This window comes from Salvia splendens, chromosome 21, assembly GCF_004379255.2.
Source record: "Salvia splendens isolate huo1 chromosome 21, SspV2, whole genome shotgun sequence".
Taxonomy (NCBI): Eukaryota; Viridiplantae; Streptophyta; class Magnoliopsida; order Lamiales; family Lamiaceae; genus Salvia; species Salvia splendens.
This window is the reverse complement of record NC_056052.1, coordinates 4,202,633-4,230,485: the sequence shown is the minus strand read 5'-3', so window position 1 is coordinate 4,230,485 and position 27,853 is coordinate 4,202,633. Positions and strand designations below refer to the sequence as shown.

The 27,853-nt window shown below is 38.0% G+C and overlaps 3 protein-coding genes across 7 annotated transcripts; 1 reads left to right on the top strand and 2 right to left on the bottom strand.

Annotated features, from left to right (window-relative positions):
* Positions 1-455: 455 nt before the first annotated feature.
* Positions 456-5,198, bottom strand: LOC121785090 (pinin-like). Of its 2 annotated transcripts, none has more exons than XM_042183442.1 (10): positions 4,820-5,198; positions 4,173-4,235; positions 2,875-2,959; positions 2,738-2,806; positions 2,090-2,165; positions 1,825-1,873; positions 1,413-1,495; positions 1,256-1,325; positions 1,001-1,086; positions 456-897 (listed from the first exon to the last, which is right to left on the bottom strand). In XM_042183442.1, the coding sequence occupies exons 1-10, from the start codon at positions 5,111-5,113 to the stop codon at positions 849-851; spliced, it is 924 nt and encodes a 307-aa protein (XP_042039376.1). In that variant the 5' UTR covers positions 5,114-5,198; the 3' UTR covers positions 456-848. The 2 variants fall into 2 exon arrangements, with proteins under 2 accessions (XP_042039376.1, XP_042039377.1); XM_042183443.1 differs by having other exon boundaries at positions 2,090-2,162; positions 4,820-5,195.
* Positions 5,199-11,801: 6,603 nt separating this feature from the next.
* On the top strand, positions 11,802-13,072 carry LOC121785174 (protein IRX15-LIKE-like). The gene has a single exon (XM_042183553.1). The coding sequence runs from the start codon at positions 12,019-12,021 to the stop codon at positions 12,934-12,936; it is 918 nt and encodes a 305-aa protein (XP_042039487.1). The 5' UTR covers positions 11,802-12,018; the 3' UTR covers positions 12,937-13,072.
* On the bottom strand, positions 12,834-16,575 carry LOC121785173 (tRNA-dihydrouridine(16/17) synthase [NAD(P)(+)]-like). Of its 4 annotated transcripts, none has more exons than XR_006046934.1 (4): positions 16,015-16,575; positions 15,817-15,923; positions 13,342-14,125; positions 12,834-12,965 (listed from the first exon to the last, which is right to left on the bottom strand). XR_006046934.1 is itself a non-coding variant. In XM_042183551.1 (3 exons), the coding sequence occupies exons 1-3, from the start codon at positions 16,375-16,377 to the stop codon at positions 13,399-13,401; spliced, it is 1,197 nt and encodes a 398-aa protein (XP_042039485.1). In that variant the 5' UTR covers positions 16,378-16,575; the 3' UTR covers positions 13,142-13,398. The 4 variants fall into 4 exon arrangements, 2 of the variants coding, with proteins under 2 accessions (XP_042039485.1, XP_042039486.1); XR_006046933.1 differs by having other exon boundaries at positions 12,840-12,977; XM_042183551.1 differs by lacking the exon at positions 12,834-12,965 and having other exon boundaries at positions 13,142-14,125.
* Between the last annotated feature and the right edge of the window lie 11,278 nt (positions 16,576-27,853).

Genomic DNA, 27,853 nt, shown 5'->3' with positions numbered 1-27,853 from the left:
CGGATATGGGGAGCATGAGAAAGTGGACCGAAAGTTTGGGAAGTTCGATCATCACATCTATAGACTATAATGATGATTAGACTACGAGAGATTCAAATTAGATTACATATTTTTAAATTATATATTTGAAATTAAATTTTAATAAATAATTATTCCCATCAAGTATTTGAATGTTTATTTTGTAGCATTTTAAATTTGTTAGGACAATACTATACAATCTGTAATTTGGAATGCCTTTTCACATGGTACACTCCTCATCTAATTCAAAACTAAAATAACGTTACAGTTTCAAGTACAGAAAATGTAAAACAAGGTGTGAATTTATTACTAGATTACTAATGTCGAAATCACATTATTAGAATTCTAGCATGAATTGACAATAATTTTTCTCCCCCGCAGATGCCGGAGAGAGATTCTATCAACAATTGTTAATAGTAAAAATGGCAAGACCGACAAAAACTCTGTAAATCTCACAAATATGAAATATGCATCTGCACTGTAACAATTTCTACTGTCTTCATCAATAATGATATTCTCAAATCCTATGTGAAAAGTAGGTAATCAACCCAGATATTACTATAATGGTCAATTATGTTGACACACAAGACCGCTCTTATCATAGGCATCTTGGAAATTTTTACATAGTAAGAATGTGTTAATTCTTCGCATATGTCAAAGAGTGGTTGAAGAAAAATAAGGCAGAATCCCATTTTTTTCTTCGCCCAAGTTCCATTAATTCGACGCATCTCTAGAAAGATATCCAATGACATAGGCAACACCCAACTAGGTTTGTTCAACGAAGCATTATCTCGACCAGTGAGGCTCCTACACGATTTTACTGCATCCGTTTACCTGGTGGACCTCTTACTACGCATTCCCATCCGAGATTTTGCATATCTAAATTCAGGTTAAGGGAACATGACAAGAAATTTGTTCTGACATAACTATATATATCAGTAAATGGAAACAGTTTACTGCTGTAACTAGCTAAAAAGGATACTCTAGCCGCATCCCTTCGCCAGACGTTGAGGAATAGAGAGCTGTGCCCTGTAGATGGCTTAGAGCCTCGGTTGAAGAAGCAGTGTCCTGAGTATGCATAAGAGAATTGCTGAAGAAAAAATTAAGAGGAAAGGATACACAGATGAACCGTTGCTAGTAAACCCAACGATCATATGACTGCATGTAAAACACTGGAAATAATGCTAAATTCTGTGGAAATAAACGGAGTTGTAGGATTGTCAAAATAATGCCATACCTGAAAGTCAACAAATGCAACAGGTGCTCCATATGTACTTTGCATCTTCAGTTTTATAAATCCACGACATCTATGGAAAGCAGGCAGTAATGTCAAATATCAGAGCATTCGCTGTGGTTCCATTATAGAGTATGGGCATCCAAAATGCACTATATACCTAGAAAACAGTTGTGTCAGCTCTTCCTCAGTGCAATGTGGACCTAGATTAGCTACAAACAGCGTTGGACATGGGCTGCTGCTCTGAAAACGTTAGGAAATGCATTAGGCCACCTAATAAACTAAACTAGACTGTGGCTCCTTACAAAAAAACACAAAACGTAATGCACAGCCAACTTTCTTTTTCATAATAATTTCAAAGTAGCAAAGTTCACTCTAATGTCATTTAAGACTATTTAGTCGGTCTTTAATCTTAAGAAAAATAATGTAGACAAAGGCAACAACCAGCAACATAAAAACATAACAAAATTGAGAAAATGTAGAAGCGATCAGATGATGGAATAGCTATAAGTGCAAGAGAAGAGATCATTTCAAGAAAATGAATTCAGAAATACTTTAGTAGCAGACTTTACCGACTTCGAAGAAGCTCCACTCATGGACGCACCATCAACGTTACACAGACTGGATCAAGAAGAAGCAGAATTAATAATCATAAGCCAACTCAATTATGGCATGGTAAACTAAGTACTCTAACTCCAGGAAATGGGATAAGTTGCAAATGCTTCTACTTCGCCCCCAGTTATTAAGCTTGGAGCAGGTGTTAAATATAAAACAAGGCGCATACTTAAACAATCACTTCCAAGTAGTATAAATGTGCATAAGAAGTGCGCATATGACCTTTGTGTGGAAGAATAACCAATCGTGTTGTAAGCAGAATTACCCATTCCAGGTGTGTGAATGCTGCCAAGACCTGCTAGTGCCCAAGGGTGCAAACACGTGTAACATGAGCTTTAAGAATAATGTGTGCTCCACGTGACTAGTTTCAAATGGGATCATTTTAAATTTTCACTCAAGCAGCAGAATATAGTAACATGGTAGATAGGATGAAAAATGGAAGCAATAACAGATCAAAAAGGACCTAGCGAATATATTTGGGGCTTGTTTATTCTTGAAGATTTATAGTTTGGTAGATTGATGGCTTAATGGATAGAACTATGAATAATTGAATATACTAATAAAATTCATAAACACATCCTTTGTGCATTTTTAAAAGTATTAAGGAGACAAATGGATAGACCATACCCAACCTCTTTAGATGGGATACACATATCAGTCATTTGACTCAAAAGTCAAAACCAAAACAATCAGGGGTTCTTGTTATCCGTCAATTTAAATCAAAGAAAGGTAAACATGGCACCTATTAGAAAATTTCTAGTAATCAATCCTTATCCACTCTCATCCACAAATGAGGCCTTTAGGGAAAGGAAGCTCCACAGGAAATCAAAGTGTATGATTTACATAATCAAACTAGAGGTCATATCTTACCAGGATCATCACCCCTTGAACTAGCCACCGCTCCTTTCAATCTCTTTTCTGATCCTTGGTTCTCATCATCTATTCATGAGATTAGTTAGTTCAAGAAACAAGCATATGGCAAACTATTAATTTAGGATATGATATACCTGCTCGTATGCGTTTTGACCGGGAATTAGATTTTGCTAGATCAATATACAGAGTAGAACCCTTTTCAAGGTCAAACACCATACCCTGAAAAGGCGATTTAAATGCAAAAGGAAATAAGAGAATGAATTATTTTATGGTCATCATTTAATCACTTAATGTTAATTAATAATGCAATTCCTAGTCAACATGTAGAATGCACAAGAGCCAGACTTCAGACATCTCAGATAAGAGTTGTTTTACAACCTCATGAGCAATTATGTATCCTAACAAGATTCATAGCAATCATTACTTTCCCCTTCTCCTGGAAGCAAATCCAGTCCTTAGATGCTTCGGATCCTTAATTCATTTGTGAATATCATTCATACATATTTCAACATAATGATCTTCTTGCCTCTCATGGAAGTTCGTCAGCAGCTCATAAATCAAGTTATGCTACTATGCATTGTTATGCATTCAACTACTAGTTTTAGACCAAATGACCTTCCTAATGAGGCATCCATTACAAGTTAGTATAAGTTATAACAAAGGAACTTTATTTGAGACCTTTAGTGAAGTTTAAGTTTGGGTAGGCTAATATAATCTAGCAGAATTAAGTCGGCTTATTAAGTATGATAAAAAAACATTCATGTGCAGCAAGTAGCAGCAGCTAATCCCTATTTGAGGGCTTTAAGCCAATTGCCGAAATTCCTCAACCAAACAAACTAGCAAGTAGCAGCAGCTAATCCCTAGGATGGACAACAGGAAACAAACTGTTTCACTACCCTAATTCCTCAACCAAACAATATATGGTCATTTTAAGTAATCTGAAAACATACATATCCCTTTGGGTGTCTCTATAATCATATATTCAATTTTCAATAGTAAGTAGTAACCATCTCAAAAGTTCCAAGCTTTGAATGACAGAACAATATTTGAAGTTCATTTAATCATACACTCTCGATACAGTTACTTCAGATGTCAGATTGCTAGCTAATGTGGTTCCATAGATTCCAATTCCGAAATATCATAGAGCTTATTTGATGCTGGATGAAGTCAATACATTCATGTTATTGTGGCATTAATAAGAGTCTAAGAGACAACCCATTACAACCTCAAAAGGCATGTATGCATTTATCTGTTTTCATCTAACATAGAATTAAAACCTATACAGACACATCAATCATATATACCATTATCTGTACAAATACATAGGCAAAACATGATTCAAGAAAAAAATAGGAAAATTACTCAAGAAAATAGACATGATATTGAAAAAACTTCACAGTTAGAATTGGATGAACATGCTAGAATGTCTTACATTAAATGCATGCAAAGCCATTACTGCTGTTTGTTGATCCACAAATGTTGCAAAAGCAAAAGGCTGGAAAACAAGAAATAAGTGTTAATATCAGTTTCAAAAGAAACAAGTATACTAAACCCTAAAATCTGAAATCATAAAGTTCGATTTACAGAATCAGACAATGTTACATCTTACACTTACTTTCTTCTGAGACGCTTATTATAGTGACCAAGTAATCATTCTGTATTTCTACGTAAGGTAAAACTATCCAAAATTGATGTACAAATTGCACAAATAATGCTAGCAGAAACAGGTACCGAGCATTGTTCAAAGTCCTTATATTCTTAACCAAACAACATAAGAATCAGAACAGAAGATCAAAAGATAAAATTTCTATCACAAGTACGCATATGCCGATTCACCATTTCAGCTCTTCCATACATTTCCTGACTAAATTCCTCTCCATCACCAAAAATCGGATAGCAAAAAACCTAAATCCCGATATTCATTTGCACAAATCGAACTCGAGAAATTCAATTCATGAAAAAAAGGAATTTCAATTTGTCGCGATTCCCTGTCTTCGAACTATAACCTAAAACGAAGCTGCCTATTGAAGCTACGAGCTCATGATAAATGCACAAATCTCGATCGGGAGCGCGACGTACCTGATTATTGGATGAGGTAGGGGGTCTGAGATTAGAGGACTGGTATCCGGGGCATTCACGGAAGAGATTGTAGAGTTCTCGCGGCTTGACGTCATCGGGGAGGCCGGCGACGAAGAGCGTGCGGACCTGGTCGTGCGACGAGTGTGGGTAAATTGGGGGAGCGTAGGCGACGATTTGGGGCTGGACGGCAGGGGAAGTTCCCGGAGGTGGAGGTGGAGGCGGAGGCGGAGGCGGAGGGGGCTGGTAGTAAGGGTGGTGGATTGGCGGAGCGTAATAAGCACTGAAATCGTCCATTGAAGCTATGCAACGCCCAACCAAAAAGGCACCTTTTTGCTCTTGTGATTATACAACCCAGCTAGAGTTGTTGAGTCCACAACACACACAACAAAACCACTGCTATCGACTACTACACTAGCTTTTTCTCTAATAAAAAATACTACTAAGATAATTAATATCTTAAAATTATTTAATTAAAGCATATAAAATTATAGAGTATTATAAGAGCATCTCCAGTAGTTCTGGACATGCAATAGCCCTCTCATAGCTTTGCCACTGCCACATCATCAGTACTAAAATCCTCCTGCCACATCATCTGGACATGCAACTAGACATGCAATAGCCCTCTCATAGCCTATCCACATCACTAATAACAATTATATAATTTAATTTACAATCGTATCAACATACGGAATTTAATTTACGAGACAAATACAAGAAAATTGAATAATACTATTAAAATTTTAAAAAGTACAATAATTTAAAAAAAAAGTACATTAATTTAAAAAAAAGTACAAAAATTAAAAAAGTACAATAACAAAATTTACATAAAAAATCACTCCTCGCTGCCGTCCTCGCCTCCGTCGTCGCCCAGCCCTTCGTCGTCGCCGCCGCCACCTCCGTCGCCACCAACACCGCGGCTACTCCCGCCGGTATCCCTCTGCAACCCCTCCAATTCTTCACGCATGCTCCAGAGCAATACGCGAAGATAAGCCTTCTCCTCGGGGTCCATCACCGTCCGGAAGTCGGCTAACGTCTTCACCATTTGAGCTCCTCGGTGGACCTGCCGAGGGGGGATGCCGACTGGACCTCCTGGGAACTCGGGGTGCCCCCCTCGCATCCCGTTGCGCCCGCCTTTTGCCAACCGGGCGAGGTCGGCGACCGAACGAACGAGGGGTCGGGACCTCCTGGGCCGTCTCGGGGAGGTCGTGAGAACCACCGCTGCTGTCGCTATAATCACCGGTATAGTTCAGTTTCTGCTTCTTCGGCCAGCCAGCGTCGACACCTGCCCGGAATTTCTTCGACTCATTGAGCACGAGGTAGCAGTTCCAGTAGGTGAACTCATAGTACTTCCCGGGATCCGGGTAGGCTCTCTCTGCAATCCTCCTGCAGTCTTCCTCTGTTTGGCCACTGGTCCGCATGCGGTGGGCGTTGGCGTACAAACCCAAAAATCGAGAGACGGCAGACCTGATTCGGTCCCAGCACTTCCGGCACTCCTCCCCGGTGCGCGGTCTCCCTTCAGGGCAAAATGCCCTGTAGGCTGCGGCTATCTTCCCACAAGTTGACGATCCTCTGGTTGTTCGAAACGAGAGGATTATCGCAGACACTCACCCACGCCTTGGCCACCGCAACGTTCTCCGCGTCTGTCCACTTCCTCCGGACCCGGCTATCCTCACCCGGCTGCGACGACTTGCCGACCTTCTTGGCCTTGCCCTTCTTCTTAGGGGCGCTCCGACCCCGCCCTACTCCCCGGCTTTGAATGGGAGTTTTCGGAACCTCGTTAATATCAAAACCCAACTCCTCTAAGGAGAAGGTCTCATACTGCGTGTACTGTGCATCCGTTGGGGTCGATGTGTGCGAAGAACCGGTGGAAAAATCAAAAGCCGGCCGATAGACGTTTTCCCCCCGGGCGTCCCCTGCGGCGGTGGCATCATCTGCTGCGCCGGTGGCTGCATCCCGGGTGCCCACCCCGGCATCATCTGCATAGGGGGTTGCATCGGCGGTACCCCCTGCCAAGCCGGCACACTTCCCCCGGCGACCATCGGTGGCATCATCTGCTGCCACGGGTACATGTTGTAGTACCTGGTCATCGGAGGCCAACCACCTCCCACGGGAGCCGGGGGAGTCTGAGACCCTCCCCCGGGAGTCAAGGGAGTCTGAGACCCTCCCCAGGGAGTCAAGGGAGTCTGAGACCCGGTCGTCACTGGCGCACCTTCGTAGTTGTTCTCCATTTCTCGTTATTGATCTTGTACAGAAATTAATTAAGATAGAAAAAGTACTTGTTAAAATAAGTGGTGCAAATGAAAATGATGTCCAAAGCACGTATATATATAGTGTTTCGAAAAATTAAAAATCTGACGTCGGTCTGACGCCGATCCGGGGCCTACAATGGCGCCATATTTCAATAACTCATTACACTCACATTCTATTATAAAATTAATATATTAAAATGAGACTCATATTCCACTAAATTTGCTGATATGCGCCAACAGGAAGCCCATATTCCACTCCAGAATGATATAATTGAAGAGTTATTGACTCGTAAGATTGCACGCTGATATCATTTGTAATTTGTTTGAATGGTTGTTCATTTTTTTTTATAAATTGTACTAAACTTTTTTTTGAATTGTACTAGGTTATTTTTTTATGAAATTATTATTGCACTTTTTTCATATTCGTGTCCAATTTTAATTCTGTATTTGTGAATTTATTTGCTTGGCTAGGGCGTTGGTTAACCTATTGCTAGCTTATTACTGGACTGTGAGAAGTCCTTAATGATATGACAGGCTGTGGGAAGTCCTTGATGATGTGGTAGGAGGAATTTTGTGGCTAGCCTATTGCTAACCTATAGGAAGTCCGTAGCTATTGTGGATACACTAATATCACTAAATTTATGATTTCCGTAGCTATTATGGATGATCTAATATCACTAATTTTATCAATCATCTCAATTGGAAAAAAAAGAGAAAAAGGAGAACATCATTCTCTAATCCATGCTCCTGAATGTCACAATTAAGTTCAAATTTCTACTTGAGATATCATCTCCTGTATTTCTTTAAATACGTGTCACACCCACCAAGGATGAAATTTTGTTGACATATGAAGTATAACTAAAATTACTACTCCACTATTTAACTTCGTATTTATAATTTTCTAAACTTTTACGCAAAATCAAATACTCCGTACGTTATAAAACATTTTTATTTAAACGGCGATAATCATACTTTTGGCCATTCTGGGTATTAATTTTTTTTATCGAAATTGTTTTTACGGAATCCATATAACCAGAGATTGTTCATTTGTTTGAACTTTGAAACGTAATTATAACCAGATTTATTATTGACGTGATTGCTTAAATAATATTTCATGTCAACTAATCCGATTTGAGACATTTACCAAACTAAATAGCAAACCTTTGTTTTTTCAAACTATCCTCAGCCACTTCGATATAAATTTAATGATCATACAATAATTCATTCCGCCAACAAAATGAGGGTGTTGATTTGTCTCCTTCATCCATTAATTCCTTAATATTTCTGCTTAAGAGTGCCTAGATTCCTTTTTGTTGGTAATTAGTTTTAATTTTATTCAAGAAAGACACAGTACTACAAAAATGATTGAGTTTACACTTTGGTCATGGGGTATTGGGTTTTTATATTAATAAAAATTAATTGTTCCCAAACGACTGGATATAATTCGAAAAGAAGACGCTGGTCATTTATTATACTATATAGATTGTATGGTTTTTATATTAATAAAAATTAATTGTTCCAAAACAACTAGATATAATTCAAAAAGCAGACGTTTGGATACTACATAGATTGTATGGTTTTTATATTACTAAAAATTATTTGTTCCAAAACGACTAGATATGATTCGACAAGCGCACGTTTGGTCATTTATGCCGTACCTCGAAATTTATTTTGTATCTTATCAATACATACTTAAATAGTAAGTACCATATATAGTAGGAGTAATTATATATATAACTACAAAAAGAGTAGTGATAAATTAACAAAATTTGTACATACAAAATTGGATATTTTAGGTATTTTACATTTACAATAAATTTATGATTATTACTTAATTTAATGTATTACATAATTAGCCTTCTTTGCTCATTTAGGAAAATTAAGCTTACCATAATCAATATTTACACAATTACACAATTAGGAAACGATTTAGCAATCAATTCCATATATAACATACATTAATTGCATAATTTTTCTACTTAAAAAAAATGACTGCATCATATATATACAAAAAATTTAGTTTAATTTTTAGTGTAATCAGTTATCATCTAAAGAAATACTCTTTTGTAAACAATTACATGCCTATATATTTAATTTCTAAGTGTTATAATCCAACAATTTAATCATAGTCATTCACATACAATAATTTATATTATTAAATAATTTTTTTACTTTCAAAATTATAAAATTAACTACATGTATATATACTTAATTTCTTTGTGTTACCGTCAAACAAAATAATCATAGTTAGTCTTCACATCCAATTTTTTATTATTAGTAATTTTTAAAATTTCAAGTTATAAAAATGACTACTACATGATTATATAATTAATTTTATAGTATTATCATCCAACAAAATAATATTAATATATTCCACATCTAGTTATTCTACTATTAAATAATTCTTATAGTTATAAGTTATAAAAACAACTACATGCATATATACTTAATTTCTTCGTGTTATTATCTAAAAATTTAACCAAAGTCATTCACATCTAATTGTTTATTATTAAATGACTTTATAAAAATTACTACATGCATATGTACTTAATTTCTTTGTGTTACCATCAAATGAAATAATCATTGTCATTCACATCAAATTATTTTATTATTAAATAGTTATTATAATTCCATGTTATAAAAATAATTACATGCATATATACTTAATTTTTTAGTGTTATCATCCAACAAAATAATAATATATTTGCCATCTAATTATTTGATTATTAATTAATTTAAAAATTTTAAATTATAAAAATGACTGTATGTATATATACTTAATTTCTTAGTTCTTCCATCAAACGAAATAATCATAGTCATTCACGTCCATTTATTTTATTATTAATATTTTTTTAATTTTCAAGTTACTAAAAAATAACTACATCATTATATACTTTATTTCTAGTGTTATCATCCAACACAATAATAATAATATTTCACATCCCATTATTTTATTATTAAAGTAATACTTAAAGTTCTAAGTTATAAAAACGAGTACATCCATATATACTTAATTTCTTAGTGTTATCATCCAATAATTTAATCATAGTCATTCAAATTTGAATTATTTTATTATTAAATAACTTTTACAATTTTAAATTATATAAATGATTACATGCATATAAATACTTAATTTCTTAGTGCTAGCATCAAATGAAATAATCATAGTCTTTCACATCCAATTATTTATAATTAAATAATTTTTAAAATTCCAAGTTATAAAAACGACTACATGTATATATACTTACTTTCTTAGTGTTATCGTCAAACAAAACAATTATAGTCATTCTCATCCAATTATTTCATCATTAAATAATTTTTAAAGTTCCAAGTTATAAAAATGACTAAATGCGTATGTACTTACTTTCTTAGTATTATCATCCAACAAAATAATCATACTAATAGTCATTCACATCCAATTATTTCATCATTAAAATATTTTAAAATTCCAAGTTATAAAAATGACTACACGCAGGTATACTTAATTTCTTAGTGTTATCTCGAAATGAAATAATATTAGTATTTCGCATCTAATAATATTATTACTCGTATTAAATAACTCTTAAAATTCTAAGTTGTAAAAACGACTACATGTATATATATTTACTTTATTTGCGTTATTATCCAACGAAGTAATAATAGTATTTCATATCCAATTATTATATTCCAAGTTAAAAATACGATAATATACTTAATTTTTTAGTATTATCATCAAAAGAAATAATCATAGTTATTCACATTTAGTTATCTTACTATTAAATGGTTTTTAATATTTTAAATAATCATAATCGTTTACATCTAATTATTTTATTACTATACATTTCTGAATTATAAATTAAAAATTTTAAAATTTTAAATAATCATAGCTATTCGCATCAAATTAAAAAAAATGTTGTAACATAAATTTCTATAAGAAATTAATTTAAGATTATAGGATAATTATATTTTCAATCTATTTTAGTGAATAATTATATTTCCAATCTATTTTAGAATTATTTAAGTTTAATTTAAAAATCAGAAATAGTTGCACCCTAAATAAGATATAATTGCGAGTAAATGGAATAAAATGACTAGGCAAACTATATGATGCATCACTACTAAAATCGGCCACCTAAATTTATTGTACTTCAATTTATAAAATTTCTCTAATTAAATGGCACCATTTTGTTGCATTGGTCATCTCTATTTTTCATATCTCCATATATAATTCATGTAATTTGGTAGTGATTTAACTTAACAAATTTAACAAAAGGGAAATCAAGTAAAGGAATAAGTAGTTTATAAGAAAACCGGTTTAAATAAAAACCGGTTCAGGGCATTTTGTATATACTATTTTTGTTAAATTATCTTTACTCCTACAAAAAAATCCATATATTGCAGAATGTATATTTATGTTAGATAATTGGATGCGCATATATAAGTACACAACTGAAAAATATGCATCTATTAGAAAATGTATATGTATCTTAGAACCCATACAATGAAACAAATCACCGAAAAGGAAATATCAAAGTGTTTCTACATTTTAATAATTTTGCACTTGCAATTGTAATTAAAAAATGGGGTTGCTTTAAAAAATGAAAATGGGATGAACAAGTAAAAACGACATTTGGCTTGTAATTAGTTAAGGAGTCATTGCACCCTTATTCCACACTCCTTTGCCACTCCCACCTTCTCCAACCACCCCCCAAACCATTTTTGTATTTGACTTATATATTAGTAGGTCGATATTAGATAAGCTTTAAAAAATTCCACACCCAATCAAATTGAAAATGTGCACCAAAAAGGTCTAAATCAATTAAAAAGAACGATTTTCACAATCGTATATTGGTGGAAATCGTAACGTCGTCTTCATTGTTAGCCGGCGTTTAACATCTTTAAAGATCAAACCTTCATTGAAATTCTCAGAAAATTCAAGAGAGCCTCTGAGATTATTAGTTGAATAAAAAGATGAAGAACAATTTGAGCAATAGCACGAGGCTCATTCTTCTCCACCCTTACATTCAAAAGCAAGGGAGCTCCAACCGTCTATGGCTTCTCGCTCTTGTCTCCTTCCTCACTCTAGCATTCCTCGCCACCCTCATCTACACGCGCGAGTCGATCACCACCACCTCCACCGTCGCGGCTGTGGTGGCCGCGGCCAACCCCCGGCTCTCGGCTTCCGTGTCGAGGGCCTTGATCCACTACGCCTCCAACTCCAACAACTCCGACCACATGACCTACACCGACATGAAGCAGATCTCCGACGCCCTCCGCCAGTGCTCCCAGCCGTGCAACCTGCTCGTGTTCGGCCTCACGCCGGAGAGCCTCCTCTGGCGGGCCCTCAACCACAACGGGAGGACGGTCTTCATAGACGAGAACCGCTACTACGCCGCCTACATCGAGGAGAAGTACCCGGAGATCGAGGCCTACGACGTGCAGTACGCCACGAAGCTGAGCGAGATGGAGGAGCTGATCGCGGCCGTGAAGGAGCAGGCAAGGAACGAGTGCAGGCCGGTGCAGAATCTCCTCTTCTCCGAGTGCAAGCTAGGCCTCAATGACCTCCCCAACCAGCTCTACGAGGTCGAGTGGGATGTGATACTCGTGGATGGGCCCCGGGGCTACTGGCCGGAGGCGCCAGGGAGGATGGCAGCCATCTTCACGGCAGCGGTGCTCGCCCGGAGCAAGAGGGGATCCAACCCTAAAACGCATGTATTCGTGCATGATTTCAACATGAAGGTGGACCGAGTCACGAGCGATGAGTTCCTCTGCAGAGAAAATTTGGTGAAATCAACAGATACAATGGGCCACTTCGTGCTCGACAGAATGGATAGCAACGCCGTGCAATTCTGCCGGAACACCCATTCGCCGCCATCCAACTCCTCGTGATCGGGTTTGCTACACCCTCTGTGCTTTTCCTGTAATAATCACTAGAGGATAATTTAATTGATTTTCGCATTTTTTGTCCCTTTTGATATCTGTATTCTGTAATTTTCTGTCAAATTCAAGAAATCTTTCCTGTGTATACCATTCAAAAGAGAAGCATATTCTTCTAGTGTTCTAAAAGCAAAATATCCAAGAACTAACAGTATGATTACCCTTGCATAGCAAGCAGAGATATAGTTCATATAAAGGTACAATCAAGTTGAATCAGGCATAGTAACACAATTGGAAGGTCCATTCCCCATCAGTGGTGACAAAATCGAGGATTACAACAAGTAAATCGACACTTGAACCATCTACAAATTCGTATGCCGTAAGAATTGAAGTATAGAGCTCTCATTAGTAACTTACCTTGCAATGCTGCTAAACAATTCTTGAGGTGGTCAGGATCCAGAGTCGTGCTTAAGTTTAAGCAACATATGTGTTGTTGCGATTATCATCCGTGACAAAAAGTGGTATTCTTGCATTAAGCTCTCTAAGTCGGTCGACTATACCATACAGAAATTCGAACGTCAGCTTGGATTGTTTGTTGAGATCCTCTCTTACATGTGGATGAATTCGGAACCAGTCTCCCAGTAACTTGTGAACGTGAGATCGGATCATTCTCCATGGCACCGGATGCTTCTCACAGAAGTTTAAATACTCCACCAACAGCTGAGCCTGGTCGAGTTCCTCAGCTTTGCATATTTCTTCATGACCCAAAACCCATTCAGAAGTTCGATAACCAGCAAACAGAGCAGGATTCTCAAGCAGAGGCTCGGCCGAAAGGACCCCTTCAGCTCCGGTCTCTTCCATGCATTGCCACACATCTTCTATATGCCGTATATTACCATTTGCAAGGACAGGAATTCTCACTGCTTCTCTAACAGCCTTGATTGCTTTCCAGTCTGCTCGAAACTTCTTCCCATCTTTTTCATCTCTAGTTCTTCCATGTACTGCTAAAAGAGCACACCCTGCCTCCTCCAACATCTTTGCGTAGTTAATCGTGTCTTGCAAATCTGGGAAGATCCGAATTTTGCATGAGACGGGAACATTAAGGCCATTAGCTAATTTTTCCACCAGAGACTTCACAAGAGGAAGATTATCCATCAGGAAAGCTCCATAATATCCTCGTTTAGCAATACGCTGGGGACACCTAAACAAAAAACCAAAAGGAAAATAAGTTTTTTATTCAAATACAAGTGCCAATAACCTGTTTGAATGCACAACGGCAACTAGAATCATAAGGACAAAGTCGAGAATGCTGGCAGAGAGTAATTTTAAAAAAAAAACTTTTTCTCTTCTATGTATAGCTTGAAATATTGTTCAGGTTGAAGTTAAGATTAGAAGGTTTTATCAATGTGTGATAAATTTTGGATTTTGATGTTATAGAATACTTTACTTCACCTTTAGAGCAACATATTGGTAATGGTATTCAAATTATAAATTTTGTTAAAAAGAAATCAAATAAGTTCCTTTGTTGAGCCACTCAAAAATTGAACATATGAAGGATGTTAGAACAGAATAATATAAACAAAAAAGGAGAATACTTTGCCCAAGCATTTCCATCTCTTATTAAGTTCCCCACATTTGCACAAAAAGTGCGGTTTTCCTAATAACTACCAATACTAGTAATATTAATGATTTCATCTATTGTCTAAGTCACACGAGTACCCTGTTGTATGATGGTAAACTTTAGCATGTAACCACTTGTATTGCACGCATGAGGCCCAAGGTACATGAGTTGCAGCACTCGACCAACCGTTTGCCCATGCTTCAAGCCAGGTGCCATTTCGTGAGGCCAAGTCCACGAAAAGGGCACACCCTAGAGAAATCTTTCTTTAGTAATTGGGTCTATTTGTATTTTGGGTTGTTTTCTTGTTTGTTACAATTCAAACTTGAATTGGACATTAAAACCTTTATTCACATTTTAAGTAATTAGGATATCTAGAAATCAGGAAACAATAGGAATGCCTTATAAGTCGCGTGTGATACTTAGAGTTTTAGATGATATTGTGTTTCTAAAGGAAACTGAGGAGGCCCATCCTTTTAAATCTACCAAGAGAAAGAATGTCTCCTCCATACATACACCAAGGGTGTGCCTAACAAGAAAAGGACTGAAAAGGATGTCCTTTTGTCATAACTCATAAGTGGACTAGTAATCCTCTAGTACTTCAAGATGAAGTTTGAAGAAGCTATAAGAAGAGTGTAAGTTACAATGAAGTTGATGAGGGTGAACATGACTTGATGGACCTTAAGTGGAACACAGTACTATAATGGGTTAACTGCAATCAACTATACAGTGATTCCAAATCAAAGCATGACAATAAAAAAACATAATAACCATAACAGATTCCTTAGTATGGTGCGATTACAACATCAAAGCAATTTTCAGTCGCCTTAAGCCGAGTGACACCTCTCTATTCAGGTCATATATGTGTTCTCCAGGATAATAACCGAATACACTTGTTAAGGCATATCGGTCCTAAATGTTGTGTGACTAACCGGGATTGGAAAACAGTTCGTGGGATCTTTTATACTCCACATACTAACAGATCAAGTACATTATAGAACTATCAACAAAATACACAAGTATAAATATATAAATATAAATATATATGCATAAAAAACATACTATTATACTTTTAAATATACTTCTAATTATAATTTGATGTCTCAACTAAATGCTTTCATTTATAATCCTACAACAGAAATAATTCTAACTATTAACAACACCTAATTCCAGAATTTAACCCTTCCTAAACAACACCAAAACACAGCCAAATGGTTTTCAATTAGCTCTTCCAACAAAAGAAATGAACAAGGCATGAAATTTTAAACAATTACCCAAAATTAATGTCAACGTAGTCGCAGTAAGCCTCAACTTTCTGCGCTGCCTCCAGCAGAAGATCCGGATCATTCGCGCAGAATTGCACAAACAATGGCCTATCTTCCTGTCAATTCCGATAAAAATTCATTAAAACAAACGATATCAATAAACTAATCAAACACAAAATCCAGATCCAGTTCAATACCGAGACATGCCTTACAAGTGCTGAACTCTTGTGAACGATATTTTTCATTTTCAGAGAAAATTCGAGAATGGAGCATAGGCGTGTAGGCAGCTTGGGCGCCGTACTTCCGGCAGAGCAGCCGGAACGGTAGCTCGGAGTTGTCGACCATGGGGGCGACGATGAGTTTTGGCCGACCCAGCCCATTCCAGTGAGCCCAGGCCCGCTCGATGCGGGCCTCTCCAGTCAGGTGCCCAATAGGCCGGTCCAAAGCAGAGACGAGCGGCTCGGAAGGCGGCGGAGTGGTAATTTCGGAGGAGCAGAGGGCATCGTCGTTAATGTCGTGGCCGTTAATCGGCGGAGACGCTGAAGAGAGGTTTAGGGTTTGTGTAGCCATGAAAGGGTTTAGAAGGGTATTAGCCAGTTTCTGGTTGGGGTTGGGCGTGAATAGAGAAGCACAGAGATTTCGCCTGAATCTCACTGGCGAGAGGCGGCGGCGGTGGAGGATTGAGCCATGGTCGAATGCATATGGTTGGTGGGTTGGCTGAGGAGGTGGTGTGTGCTCCTTTATTTGGGACGTTTTAGAATTTTAATTTCAATCATGAATGTCAAACTAAGATTTGATCCCACTACCATTTTCAACTCAAATTCTTTTAATTTTAGAGAAAAAAGAGTCATATTTTTTAAAAAATAATTATATAAATTTATAATTACTCCATTAATTATTTAGTATTAATATATTCGATTCATAATTTCCTTTTTTTTTATTTGTCATTGCAGTTAGCATCCTCATTGGCTGCTTCGAGAGTCACAAACTGGATTACAATTTGGCGATAGATGAATTCATGTTGATGTCAAGCGCCTCAAATTTAATCGCTAATCCATGTCATTCGTTGCTTTCGTCGCCTTTGTCGTCCGTTCACTCATACTCGGTTAAAACCTCTACAATAGTGATTTAATTTGAACATTCCATTATAGTATTAATTTTTCTCTCTATACATATAATAATTATTTTTTGATAAAAAAAGCGGGCAAAGTCCCAATACAAGAATAAAATCAATGACTACACATATTTTTAGTTTGATACAATAAGGTAAATAACTCATTTATCTTGGAGTTATATTCAAAATTACATAAAATATGTATTCTTATTATTGTTTGTTTATTAATCATCGATAGGTTTTGTATAACTTATTGTTTCTACTGTTTCGGTATTTGCAAGATTGTATCCGGGATTAAATTTGTAATGTGTTTAGTTCATGAGATTCAACCCCACAACTTAATCATAGATGGATAATCATGGGATAATTAGTCATAGATAACTCCTATGGCTAAAATAATCCCACAATTCCATCTTAGATTGTATCTTGGTATTATTTTATCTTGAAAACCGAACACCATATGCGTATAAGATACTCCTATATGAATTCGGTGGTGATAATTACCTTAATTACAGTAATACATAAAACGACTGACAATATAAATTCGTTATGAAAAAAGAAATCCAAACTTTATTGACCATTCACCATACTACAAGGATTTGGACTCCAATTTCCGGCCCACTACACAAGATGATGTTTCTGCCCATGTAATTTATACGCATCCAATTGTATAATACCAAAAAGTTTGGATGAATCTACTATTTAAGAAACGATAATTAGTTTTTTTTTTATTTTATAATACCTATTAATCCCAATAACAATTGTTAACTTTTCGTTAACTTTGTCAATTATATATACTCCATAACTTTTAAAATTGAAATGTAATAGTAATAAGTTTTCAATTTACTCAATTAATTCACGATAGCCAAAATCGAAAAGTATCATGATGTAAAGCGATACCATTATATTTTGAGCATCAATTAAAACAATATCTATTTATTTAAAACGACGTGATTCTTTTGTCACGTCATCTTTGAATTTGCCAAATCAATTCAATTTTAACCAACAAAAAAAATAAAAAACTCAATTTTATATTAACTCGAATTCAACATAAAATTATGATTCAAATAAAATTACTTCACACGGCTTACTCCATTATATTTCGTATAAATTAAGGCTAAAAGTTGTGATAACACCAAACTCCTTTCCTCCTCTTTCTCTCAATTAGGTCAAGAATTAGGATGGAGGAAAGTATCCAATCCAACATCCACGATGAACATGATACGATCATGGAAGGAACCATCCTATCCTAGGCCCCGTCATCGGACTGGAGAGGATATTAGGGCGGCCATGGACCAGCGACGATTGACCTGGCTGATTCAATTAGCAACCGACGCTGCCTCGGTTAATCGCGAGGTCGCTGATCTCGGCCGACCAACTCTGCGACCTTCTTTTCCCGAACTTAATTACCACGAACAAATATTAACTACTCTCTAGAATTTATATGTCATCGGATTTGGGGATTACCAAAAATATCTTTCAAATGATTTCGGCAATTTCGTCGGAAAAGTGACTAAAAAACCGCATTCGTGATTATATAAAACGTTAGGATTATCTGGGGATATTTTTTTATTAGAGGTCTGTGATGCAATAACTCTAAAAGTTAAAGACTAATGGTGTAATTAGTGACTATTTTATACTAATACCTATTAAATCCAATAATTCATAATTATCATATAAATCATAATTTTCGTTAACTTCTATCAATCATATCACTTTTAAAACTAAAATATAATAGGCGTAATAAATTTTCAATTTACTCAATTATTTTCCGATAGCCAAAATGAAAGTAGTGTGGCAACATTCAAATACCATGATGTTATTTATATGAAAAGATGTGATTTTTTAATTTGGCACATCAATTTCAATTTTAATTTTTGTGAAATAATTGCCAAAAGTTAAAAAACTCATAATTTTATATTCAATTTTTAAAGTACTATTTTTGAGCGACACTTTCACATCCACGCGGTCCTTCCCTTTATTTTTCTTCTATGAGTTTCTCTCTCCTCCCTCATGCGACTCCTTCAAAAGCTATAAGTATAGGTCTGATCTCTGCCTATCTTCCATAATTTTCACCGCCTAATTCTTGTTTTTCTTATCACATTCACAAACTACGGATACACTCATAAATTTTCTGATCTTCTCTCTCAATCTCTCTTCCACAATTTTCTCCGCAGTATTTTTTAAATCCAATCAAAATCCATGGATATTAAGCAATTTTCTGACCTCTATCGACGAAGAAGATAATAATATTGAAGGAGAAAAGATTCAATTGGATTACTATTCAATTGGGAGGCGTAATTAGTTTCGAAAATTTATCAAATTCAGAAGAAGAGATTCAATTGGATTGCTACTGTGACAATTGGGAGGCGCAATTAGTTTGGAAAATTTATCAGATTCTCTTCGCTATTGCCCAATTCTAATCCTCCATGTTCTCTTTTTTTCTTGTCAATTCTCTTCATTGTGTGAGAATCAAAACATCTGCTAAATTTTTATCAAATGCCAACTCATGTTCTCAATTCTCTCATCAATTTCTCATCGTTTATTTGTATGCATATAGTATTAATTTCATCAAATCTTTTCTGCTATCAACTATGCATATTTGCGTTTTCTTCTATTTGTGTTTTACTGCTCATTTTGGAAATAGATTTGCTATGTGATTGAGGGCTGCTGCCGATTGTTATCACCTAGAAACAGAGAGCTTGACAAAAATCAAGAGTGAAATTGTGGTCAGATAATTGAAAACTGCAGAATGTTTTTCATTTTTAGCGTATCTTTATTACTGTGATAAAGAATCGAGAAGAAGAAAAGTGATGAAGAGAAAGAGATATTTTTTACTCCATGCGAAGATGTATTGAGGAGAGAGAAACTCATAGAAGAAAAATAAAGAGAAGGAGCGCTTGGATGTGAAAGTGTCGCTCAAGTTGTCGCTCACAGTCATCGGGCATCATATCATCTCTCCTATTGATTAACTCAGAATTCAACATAATATTATGATTCAAATCCAAATTATTCGTAAAATTACTTCACACGGCTTATTAATATATAGTGGTATTTTGTCCCACGTTAATTCTTCAAAAGGTAACCTTCCTTAATCACAATCGCAACTGCGTTGAGTTCAATAGGCAACACTTGATGTGTATTTTAGAGTTTCAAACACACGAGTCTATAGAATAACTCCAAAATTACATCCTGCAAGATACAAATGTAATTTCAGTAAAAGAGTCTCGATTCACATGGAGATGAAATATTGTTTAGACTTAAAAGCATATAAAAACATACAAAGATTTAATTTTTGACTTTAAAAGTTGTTGACAAATTAACTAAAAGATTAACTATTGTCGGATTTCTCAAACGAAAAGATGTCACTCCAAGTTGCTCATTAGACTTGAATCATTCTACACCTATATCAAAAACACATATTTTGGGATTAATTAATCAACCTACTCGCGTGCACTGAACATGTTTGCGACGTATAGTTCACAGTCAGCTGAACACTTGTTGCATGAACTAACTTTCAAAGATATTAAACTTATGCGGAAGCGCGGGAATAAAAGATCATCTACTATATAAACTTACCTAATCCGTTGTCAAATTATCCTCTGAACAATTCAAATTCAACAACACATCAATTGATAAAGAGACGATAAACAAGGATTAAACATCTATAACGATAGAGGCCTCTAAAGTGATAGAAACTAACATTAAACACATCAACGATGTCAAAACGTGAATTCAAAGGTGTAGATACATTCAAACAAGTCTAAATCACTACTTGGAGCAACATTGAGAGTTTAGCCTAAACAAATGGTAGATATCACAATGAAAACCATAGGAAGCATGCTCTCGTTGAGTGGAATTGAGATTTGGAGACGGATAGTCGGAATGTTGGCCGAAATAACTTCCTTCTCTTCTTCCTCCTCTCTTTCTCTCTTTTCCCCTCTCTCTTTCCGTGCAAGGAAGCCTAAATCACCCCAAAAACTGCTCCAGAAACCTATTTGAAAACTGAAATTCGGCAGTTTCCGGGCGAAATGGTGCCAACCCGGGCGTTTTTTATGCCAACCCGGGCCTTTCTACTGGACCCGGGCGTTTTCGCCGGGTTCGCATTGCTTCGCGCAACCTTCATCAAATGGCTATAACTTCTTCATCCGAGCTCTGATTGAAGCGTACAAGGTACCCACGCGAAGCTATTTCAAAGACGAAGATAACGGTGGTAAGATAAAAGAATTTGGACATTGTCTTGATAGGCAACGAACAGTTTCAATCAGACACCAGATCCGATTTGGCTCATTGTTAGCCTTCACTCCACATGTACATCTATCAACTAATATATAAAAAATCAAACTTTAATGATTAATTGATAGATGATTTTAATATAAAAAATAGGAGAAATCTTAGAGTAGAATTAACATTATTTGATTTACATTAGTAAATTTGTGGTATAAATAAATTAAGGACAAAGGTTCTCATAACACCAAACTCTTTTCCTCCTCTTTGTCTCAATTAGGTCAAGAATTAAGATGGAGAAAAGTATCCAATCCAATATTTACGATGAACTCGATACGATACTAGAAGAAACCATCCAATCTACGTCATCGAACTGGAGAGGATATTAGGGCGGCCATGGACCAACGATGATTTCACGAGGACGTTGATCAGGCTGACTAATTTAGCAATCGCCTCCTCGGTGGAAGAAGCGGTTAATCGCGAGGTGGCTCATCTCGGCGCGACTGGGGCAGCGGCCGACCAGCTCGCCGACCTTCTTCCCGACTACTTTGGGATGATGATGCGGGCGTTGTTGGTAGCCGAAGGCCTTCCTGGCGGCGGAGTTTTCTCTTTATTAGTACGATTCTTGATCAGTAGAAGTGTTATAGATTTTCTCCATAAATTTAGGGAGATTGCTTTGATCATCCTTGTAATTTATGCGTCATGATATCCATGAGATGAATGAATGAATAGTTGATTAGAATACCAATATATATCTAAAAAGGTTTTGATAACAAAATAGAGTGTATAAACAGTTGAATATAGGTTTTTGAGGGAATAATTTCATTATTGGTTGATTGATTTACAAAGGTTTTACACGCCTCATATAGGCCATCAATTCTCCTCAATATGGTAAGCTATTAAATCCTACTCCTAATTTCATACAAGGTATAGAAAAGATACTAATCAATCACTAATCTTGTGTGCCTTGATTGTGTAGGATCTGCCGAGAATGTGGTGAGATTCTTTCCTTCCAACACTCTCCCTCAAGTTAAGTGACGGGATTACCGATGCTTAACTTGTCCAATACTCCGTGAAAAGATTGAGAGTTCACAGCCTTGGTCAAGATATCGGTCAGTTGATCTTCCGACCTGACATATGGTAATTCCACGATCTTTGCATCAATTGTGTCTTTTATAAAGTGTCTATCCACTTCCACATGCTTGGTTCGATCATGTTGAACCGGATTCTCAGAGATACTAATAGCAGCCTTATTATCACACAATAATCGACATGCTTGTTCCGATTTGAGTCCCAACTCAGTCATAAGTCTCCTAAGCCATAGCACTTCGGTTAATCCACTCTTGATTCCTCGGAACTCTGCTTCAGCACTCGACAGAGCTACTACTTTCTGCTTCTTGCTTCTCCATGTCACGAGATTACCTCCTACAAAGGTGAAGTACCCGGCTGTTGACTTTCGATCATTTGAGTTTTCTGCCCAATCTGCATCCGTATATCCATGTATCTCTAAGTGATTGTGCTTCTTGAATAATACTCCATGTCCTGGCGTGCCCTTCAAGTACCGTACTATTCTTAGGACGGCCTCCCAATGTTCTTCCTGGGGTGCATGCATGAACTGGCTTACTACTCCAACAGCATAGGCCAAATCCGGCCGAGTATGGGATAGATAAATGAGCTTTCCCACTAGTCTCTGATATTTCCCCCGATCAGCCCGTTTAGCTCCTTCACGGATTGTAATCCATGATTTTAAACCATAGGAGTGTCTGCTGGCTTACAGTCGACCATTCCTGTTTCTGCAAGGATATCAAGTACATATTTTCGTTGATTGATGAATATACCTTGTTTCGACCTTTTCACCTCGATGCCTAAGAAGTATTTCAAGGCACCAAGGTCCTTCATCTCGAACTCTTTGAATAAATTCTTCTTCAGCTGACTTATCTCTTCTTCATCATCCCCGGTGATAATCATGTCATCGACATAAATAATAAGGCAAGTGAGCTTACCCTTTCTCTTCTTAAGGAACAATGTGTGGTCCGAGTTCCTTTGTTGGTATTCATACTTTTTCATCACTTCAGTGAACCTGCCAAACCAAGCTCTCGGGGATTGCTTCAAACCATACAAGGTCTTCTTGAGTTTGCAAACATCTCCATCCAAAAAATCTCCTTCGAAGCCTGGAGGAGGTTCCATGTAGACAGGCTTGGTCAGTTCACCGTGTAGGAAGGCATTCGTCACATCAAATTGGTGAAGAGGCCAGTCTCTATTGGCTGCGATTGAAAATAGTACTCTTACTGTGTTGATTTTGGCTACTGGTGAGAATGTTTCGGCATAGTCCACACCGTAAGTCTGAGTGTACCCTTTTGCTACTAGCCTTGCCTTGTATCGATCGATAGACCCATCTGGCCTCCTTTTTATGGTGAACACCCATCTACACCCCACAGTTGCTGCTCCTTTGGGAAGTTTGCTAATTTCCCAAATTTTATTCTTCATTAGTGCATCCATCTCTACTAGCATTGTATCTCTCCACTGTTTCTTCTGCCAAGCTTCCACTGCCGTATAAGGGATTTCTTCATCTTCATAGAGTGCAGCCTCAAAGGCTCTCGCCATTTTGGTTAGGTTTGCTTGGGCGAAGTTTGCAACCGCATACTGACTCCGCCTTCCTATCTTCTCCGGGGAGTATCTTTTCGGTGGAACTCCCCGAGTGCTCCGGGGCGGAAGGATGTACCTCCCAGTACTCTCATCCAGAACAGTCTCTGTATCAATTTGGTTAGGGATCGAAATTGTTTGAGGATCATCAGAAGTTACCTCGGATATCGGTTGAGGAGGATCATCAGGTGGTGGCTGAGAGGACTCGGTGTTTGAGACGTGCTCGGTGGCCGTGCTAACTTTCTCTGTTGAGTCCTCGTTGGAGTGGTTTGACCGAGGCACAAACCAACTTAGGTAGTCAAAAGTATTTTCTGACTCACTCTCCCCCTGACTACTAAAGTTGGTGTGGTAGAAGAATTCGGTTTCTAAAAAAATACAGTTCATTGTGGTTACGACTTTTCGTGTGTTTGGATCATAGCATCTGTACCCTCGTTGATTAACCCCGTAACCCACAAAGACGCATTTGGTGGCACAGGGTGACAATTTGGTTTGCTCATGTTTTGGGATATGGATATACACTGTACATCCAAAGACTTTAGGTTGAAGGTTCAGATGTTCGGGAATTTTGGTGAGTTTGGTCAAAGTATCAAGGGGTGTCTTTTTGTTTAGAATCTTGGTCGGAAGTCGATTTATAAGAAAGATCGAGGTGGCAACTGCTTCTGGCCAAAAGGATTTAGGGACTTTGGACTCAATTATCAAGGCTCGGGTGGTTTCAAGGATGACTCGGTTTTTTCGCTCGGCTACCCCATTCTGCTCGGGGGTGTAGGGGAAAGAAGTTTGGTGGATGAGGCCCTTTTCGATAAAGAAATCTAGCATTTTTTGGTTAACGAATTCTCTCCCATTGTCGGACCGAAGAGTTTTGATAGTGGTATGGAATTGGGTTTGAATGAGTTTAAAGAAAAGAATGAATTTGTCTGGCACTTCGGATTTGTGTTTTAAAAAATATATCTATGTCATCCTAGTGCAATCATCAACAAATATGACAAAGTATCTAAAACCATTCCCCCCCACAACAGGTGCAGGACCCCAAACATCAGCATGCACAAGAGAGAAAATGGAATTCATACGAGTGTTTGTAGGTTTAAATGATTGTCTGTGGCTTTTGGCCAAAACACAAGTCTCACAACTACAATCTTTTGGAATCGAAATCTTAGGAAAAAGTAAACTAAAATAACCAGGAGAGGGGTGTCCCAGTCGTTGGTGCCAAAGCCAAACCTCCCTTTTCGTGGACCCGTGAGCCAGCAACGCACTTCCTTGTTGAGCTATCTCATCCACGTAGTAGAGTCCTTGGCTCTCAGTGCCACGACCAGTTATCCTCCTCGTCCGAATATCCTGCAAGATACAAAAGTCGGGATGCATCAGTAACGTGCAGTTTAATTCCTTCATCACATGACTTATAGACAGTAATCTCTGGGACAAAGTAGGAACATAGATGCAATTTGAAAGTCTCAATGTCGGGGATATTTCAATAGTGCCCGCCCCGGCTACAGTGATTAATTCCCCACTAGCAGTCTTTATATATGTCTTAGTAATATCACTAAAACTGATAAAATCATTCTTATTTGGGGTCATGGTATCGGTGGCCCCACAATAAAAAATCCATCCCTTTTTCTCCCCCTCAATCCCACGGTTCACGATATATGCAGCGGAAATTCGGTTTAGAGGCTCAAATCGGTTTTCAAGGTAAATAGGGCATATTTTGAATTTTTCGGAAATGTCAGGGGGCTTTTCACAAAATTCTATAAGTTGTGGGTCACTATGCAGGTCATCATAAATTTGGGGGGTTTTGTGCAAAGTGTGGGGTTCTTTGTATATTTTTCGGAAAGTGGTGGGGGGACTTTGTAATAAACACAAATTACTAGGGTTAGGGTTGTGAATCCCCAACCCTTTACCTCCATTTGACGAGGCGCCGTTCCCTCTCTCGTTCCAGTTCCGCCTCTCGGCGAAATTACCGGCTCCGACGACGCCTCCGCCGCCGCCTCCGCTGGAGGCTTCTGGTCCCCCTTCCTTCTGCTTCCCTCGCCCATTTGGTGGTGCTTCCCATTTCTCAGAGTTCGACTTTCTCGTCTCATTCCCGACGGTTAAGCCGACGGCCATTTTGGCCCTTCCCGTCTGCTTCTCTTCCCACCTATCGGGATATCCCACCAATTGGAAGCAATTTTCTCGCGTGTGCTTCTGCATTCCGCAGTGAGAGCACCACAATTTGGACTTGTCCACCGGTTTGCTTCCCGGGCGGTGTGTGGTGGCCGTTGGTCATGAGTTCCCGGCCCGATGAGGTTGTCTATGTCCTTGTGCTGCAAGGCCGTGGCCAATTCCTCCAGATGCTAGATCGGTTCCTCCATGGCTGTTGTCAGTGGTGTTGTTGAGGGACATTGGTGGTCCGATTCTCCGTCGGGCCGCCTCCTTCTTCACCCAGCTGTACGCGGCTTCGATTGGAGGTGGTGTCACCTCTTTGAGGATGTCGCGACGAACACCCTCGTATTCCTCATTCAGTCCATCGAGAAATCGAAGCACTCGCTTGGTGTTTGAGTATGCTCGGAATTGGCTTACCCCTTTGTCGCAGCAGTCGATCGGTTGCTTTTGGCACCGATCGATATTGATCCACATCCCATGGATTTTTCGATAGTAAGTCTCGAGGTCCATATCTCCCTGTTTAATCGTGTTCGCCTTGTCCTCCAGGTCGTACACGAGGTAGAGGTCCGCCTCACTTTCATAGGTGGTGGCTAGACTCTCCCAGATTGCTTGGGCAGATTGGTGGTGGGCAAAATCCGCGATTATATTGTTCTCGATGTTGTCCACGATCCAGGAGAAGACGATGAGATCGGTCTCCTCCCAATCTTCGTACTCCTTGCTGTCTGGCGCTGGTTTTCCAGTTATGTGGGAGTAGCCTCCCCTACTCCCGATTGCGACTTTCATCAGTCGCGACCACAATGGGTAATTTCCTCCGTTGAGTTTGAATGCAACAGTTACATTCTTGCTTGATCGTATCTTGCTGCTTGATGATTCTGTGGTTGGTTTATCGTCGGCCATTTTGGATTGGGATTTGGTTTTCTCACTTGCTTCTTGGTTTTTTGGTCGGGATTGGTATGGGGCTGTGATGAGATTTTTCTGAGCCCTTATTCATAACCTGGCTCTGAAGCCATGTTGAATATAGGTTTTTGAGGGAATAATTTCATTATTGGTTGATTGATTTACAAAGGTTTTACACACCTCATATAGGCCATCAATTCTCCTCAATATGGTAAGCTATTAAATCCTACTCCTAATTTCATACAAGGTATAGAAAAGATACTAATCAATCACTAATCTTGTGTGCCTTGATTGTGTAGGATCTGCCGAGAATGTGGTGAGATTCTTTCCTTCCAACATAAACTTCTAAGACCATCCACTACCGGTCTCGCCGGCGTCTCGCGTCCCGTCCCGGAGAGACGGGACCTCGGCGCGACGCGTTGCAGCTCGCCGTCCCATCCCGCGTCTCGTCCCGACGAGCCAAGAGACGGGCTGTCTCGCCACGCGCCTAGGCAACGTGGCGCGACCCGGCGTCGTGCGTGACGCCCACTCGCCGGCCCGCGAGTGGGCGTCGTCACGTGTTGACGCAATAAATATTTTTTTTAAAAAAAATTCAAATTTTAAAAAAATAAAATAAAAATAAAAGAAATTTTTTTCTAACGGTAATAATACCCTTTTTTTGTTTTTTTTTAAATTTTTTTGATTTTTAATTAATTTTTTACTCTATATACTCCTAAACTCATCCTAATTTCACACACAACTACACATCTATTCTTCCTATCATCTAAATTTTCTCTCAAATTTTCATATAACAACTCAAGATGTCCGGCGACGGCGACGGCAACGTTTCCAACACAGTTTCCAAATGCCCTCCATGTTTACTAAACTTGGCATAAAGCTTCTCCCTTCGTAACGTTTCCAACACAGTTTGCAGATGCCCTCCATGTTCCTCCTCGTTCTTCGAGTATACTAAAACATCATCGAAGAAGACTAACACGAACTTGTCAAGATACTCGTGGAAAACTCGGTTCATCAAGTCCATGAAGACGGCCG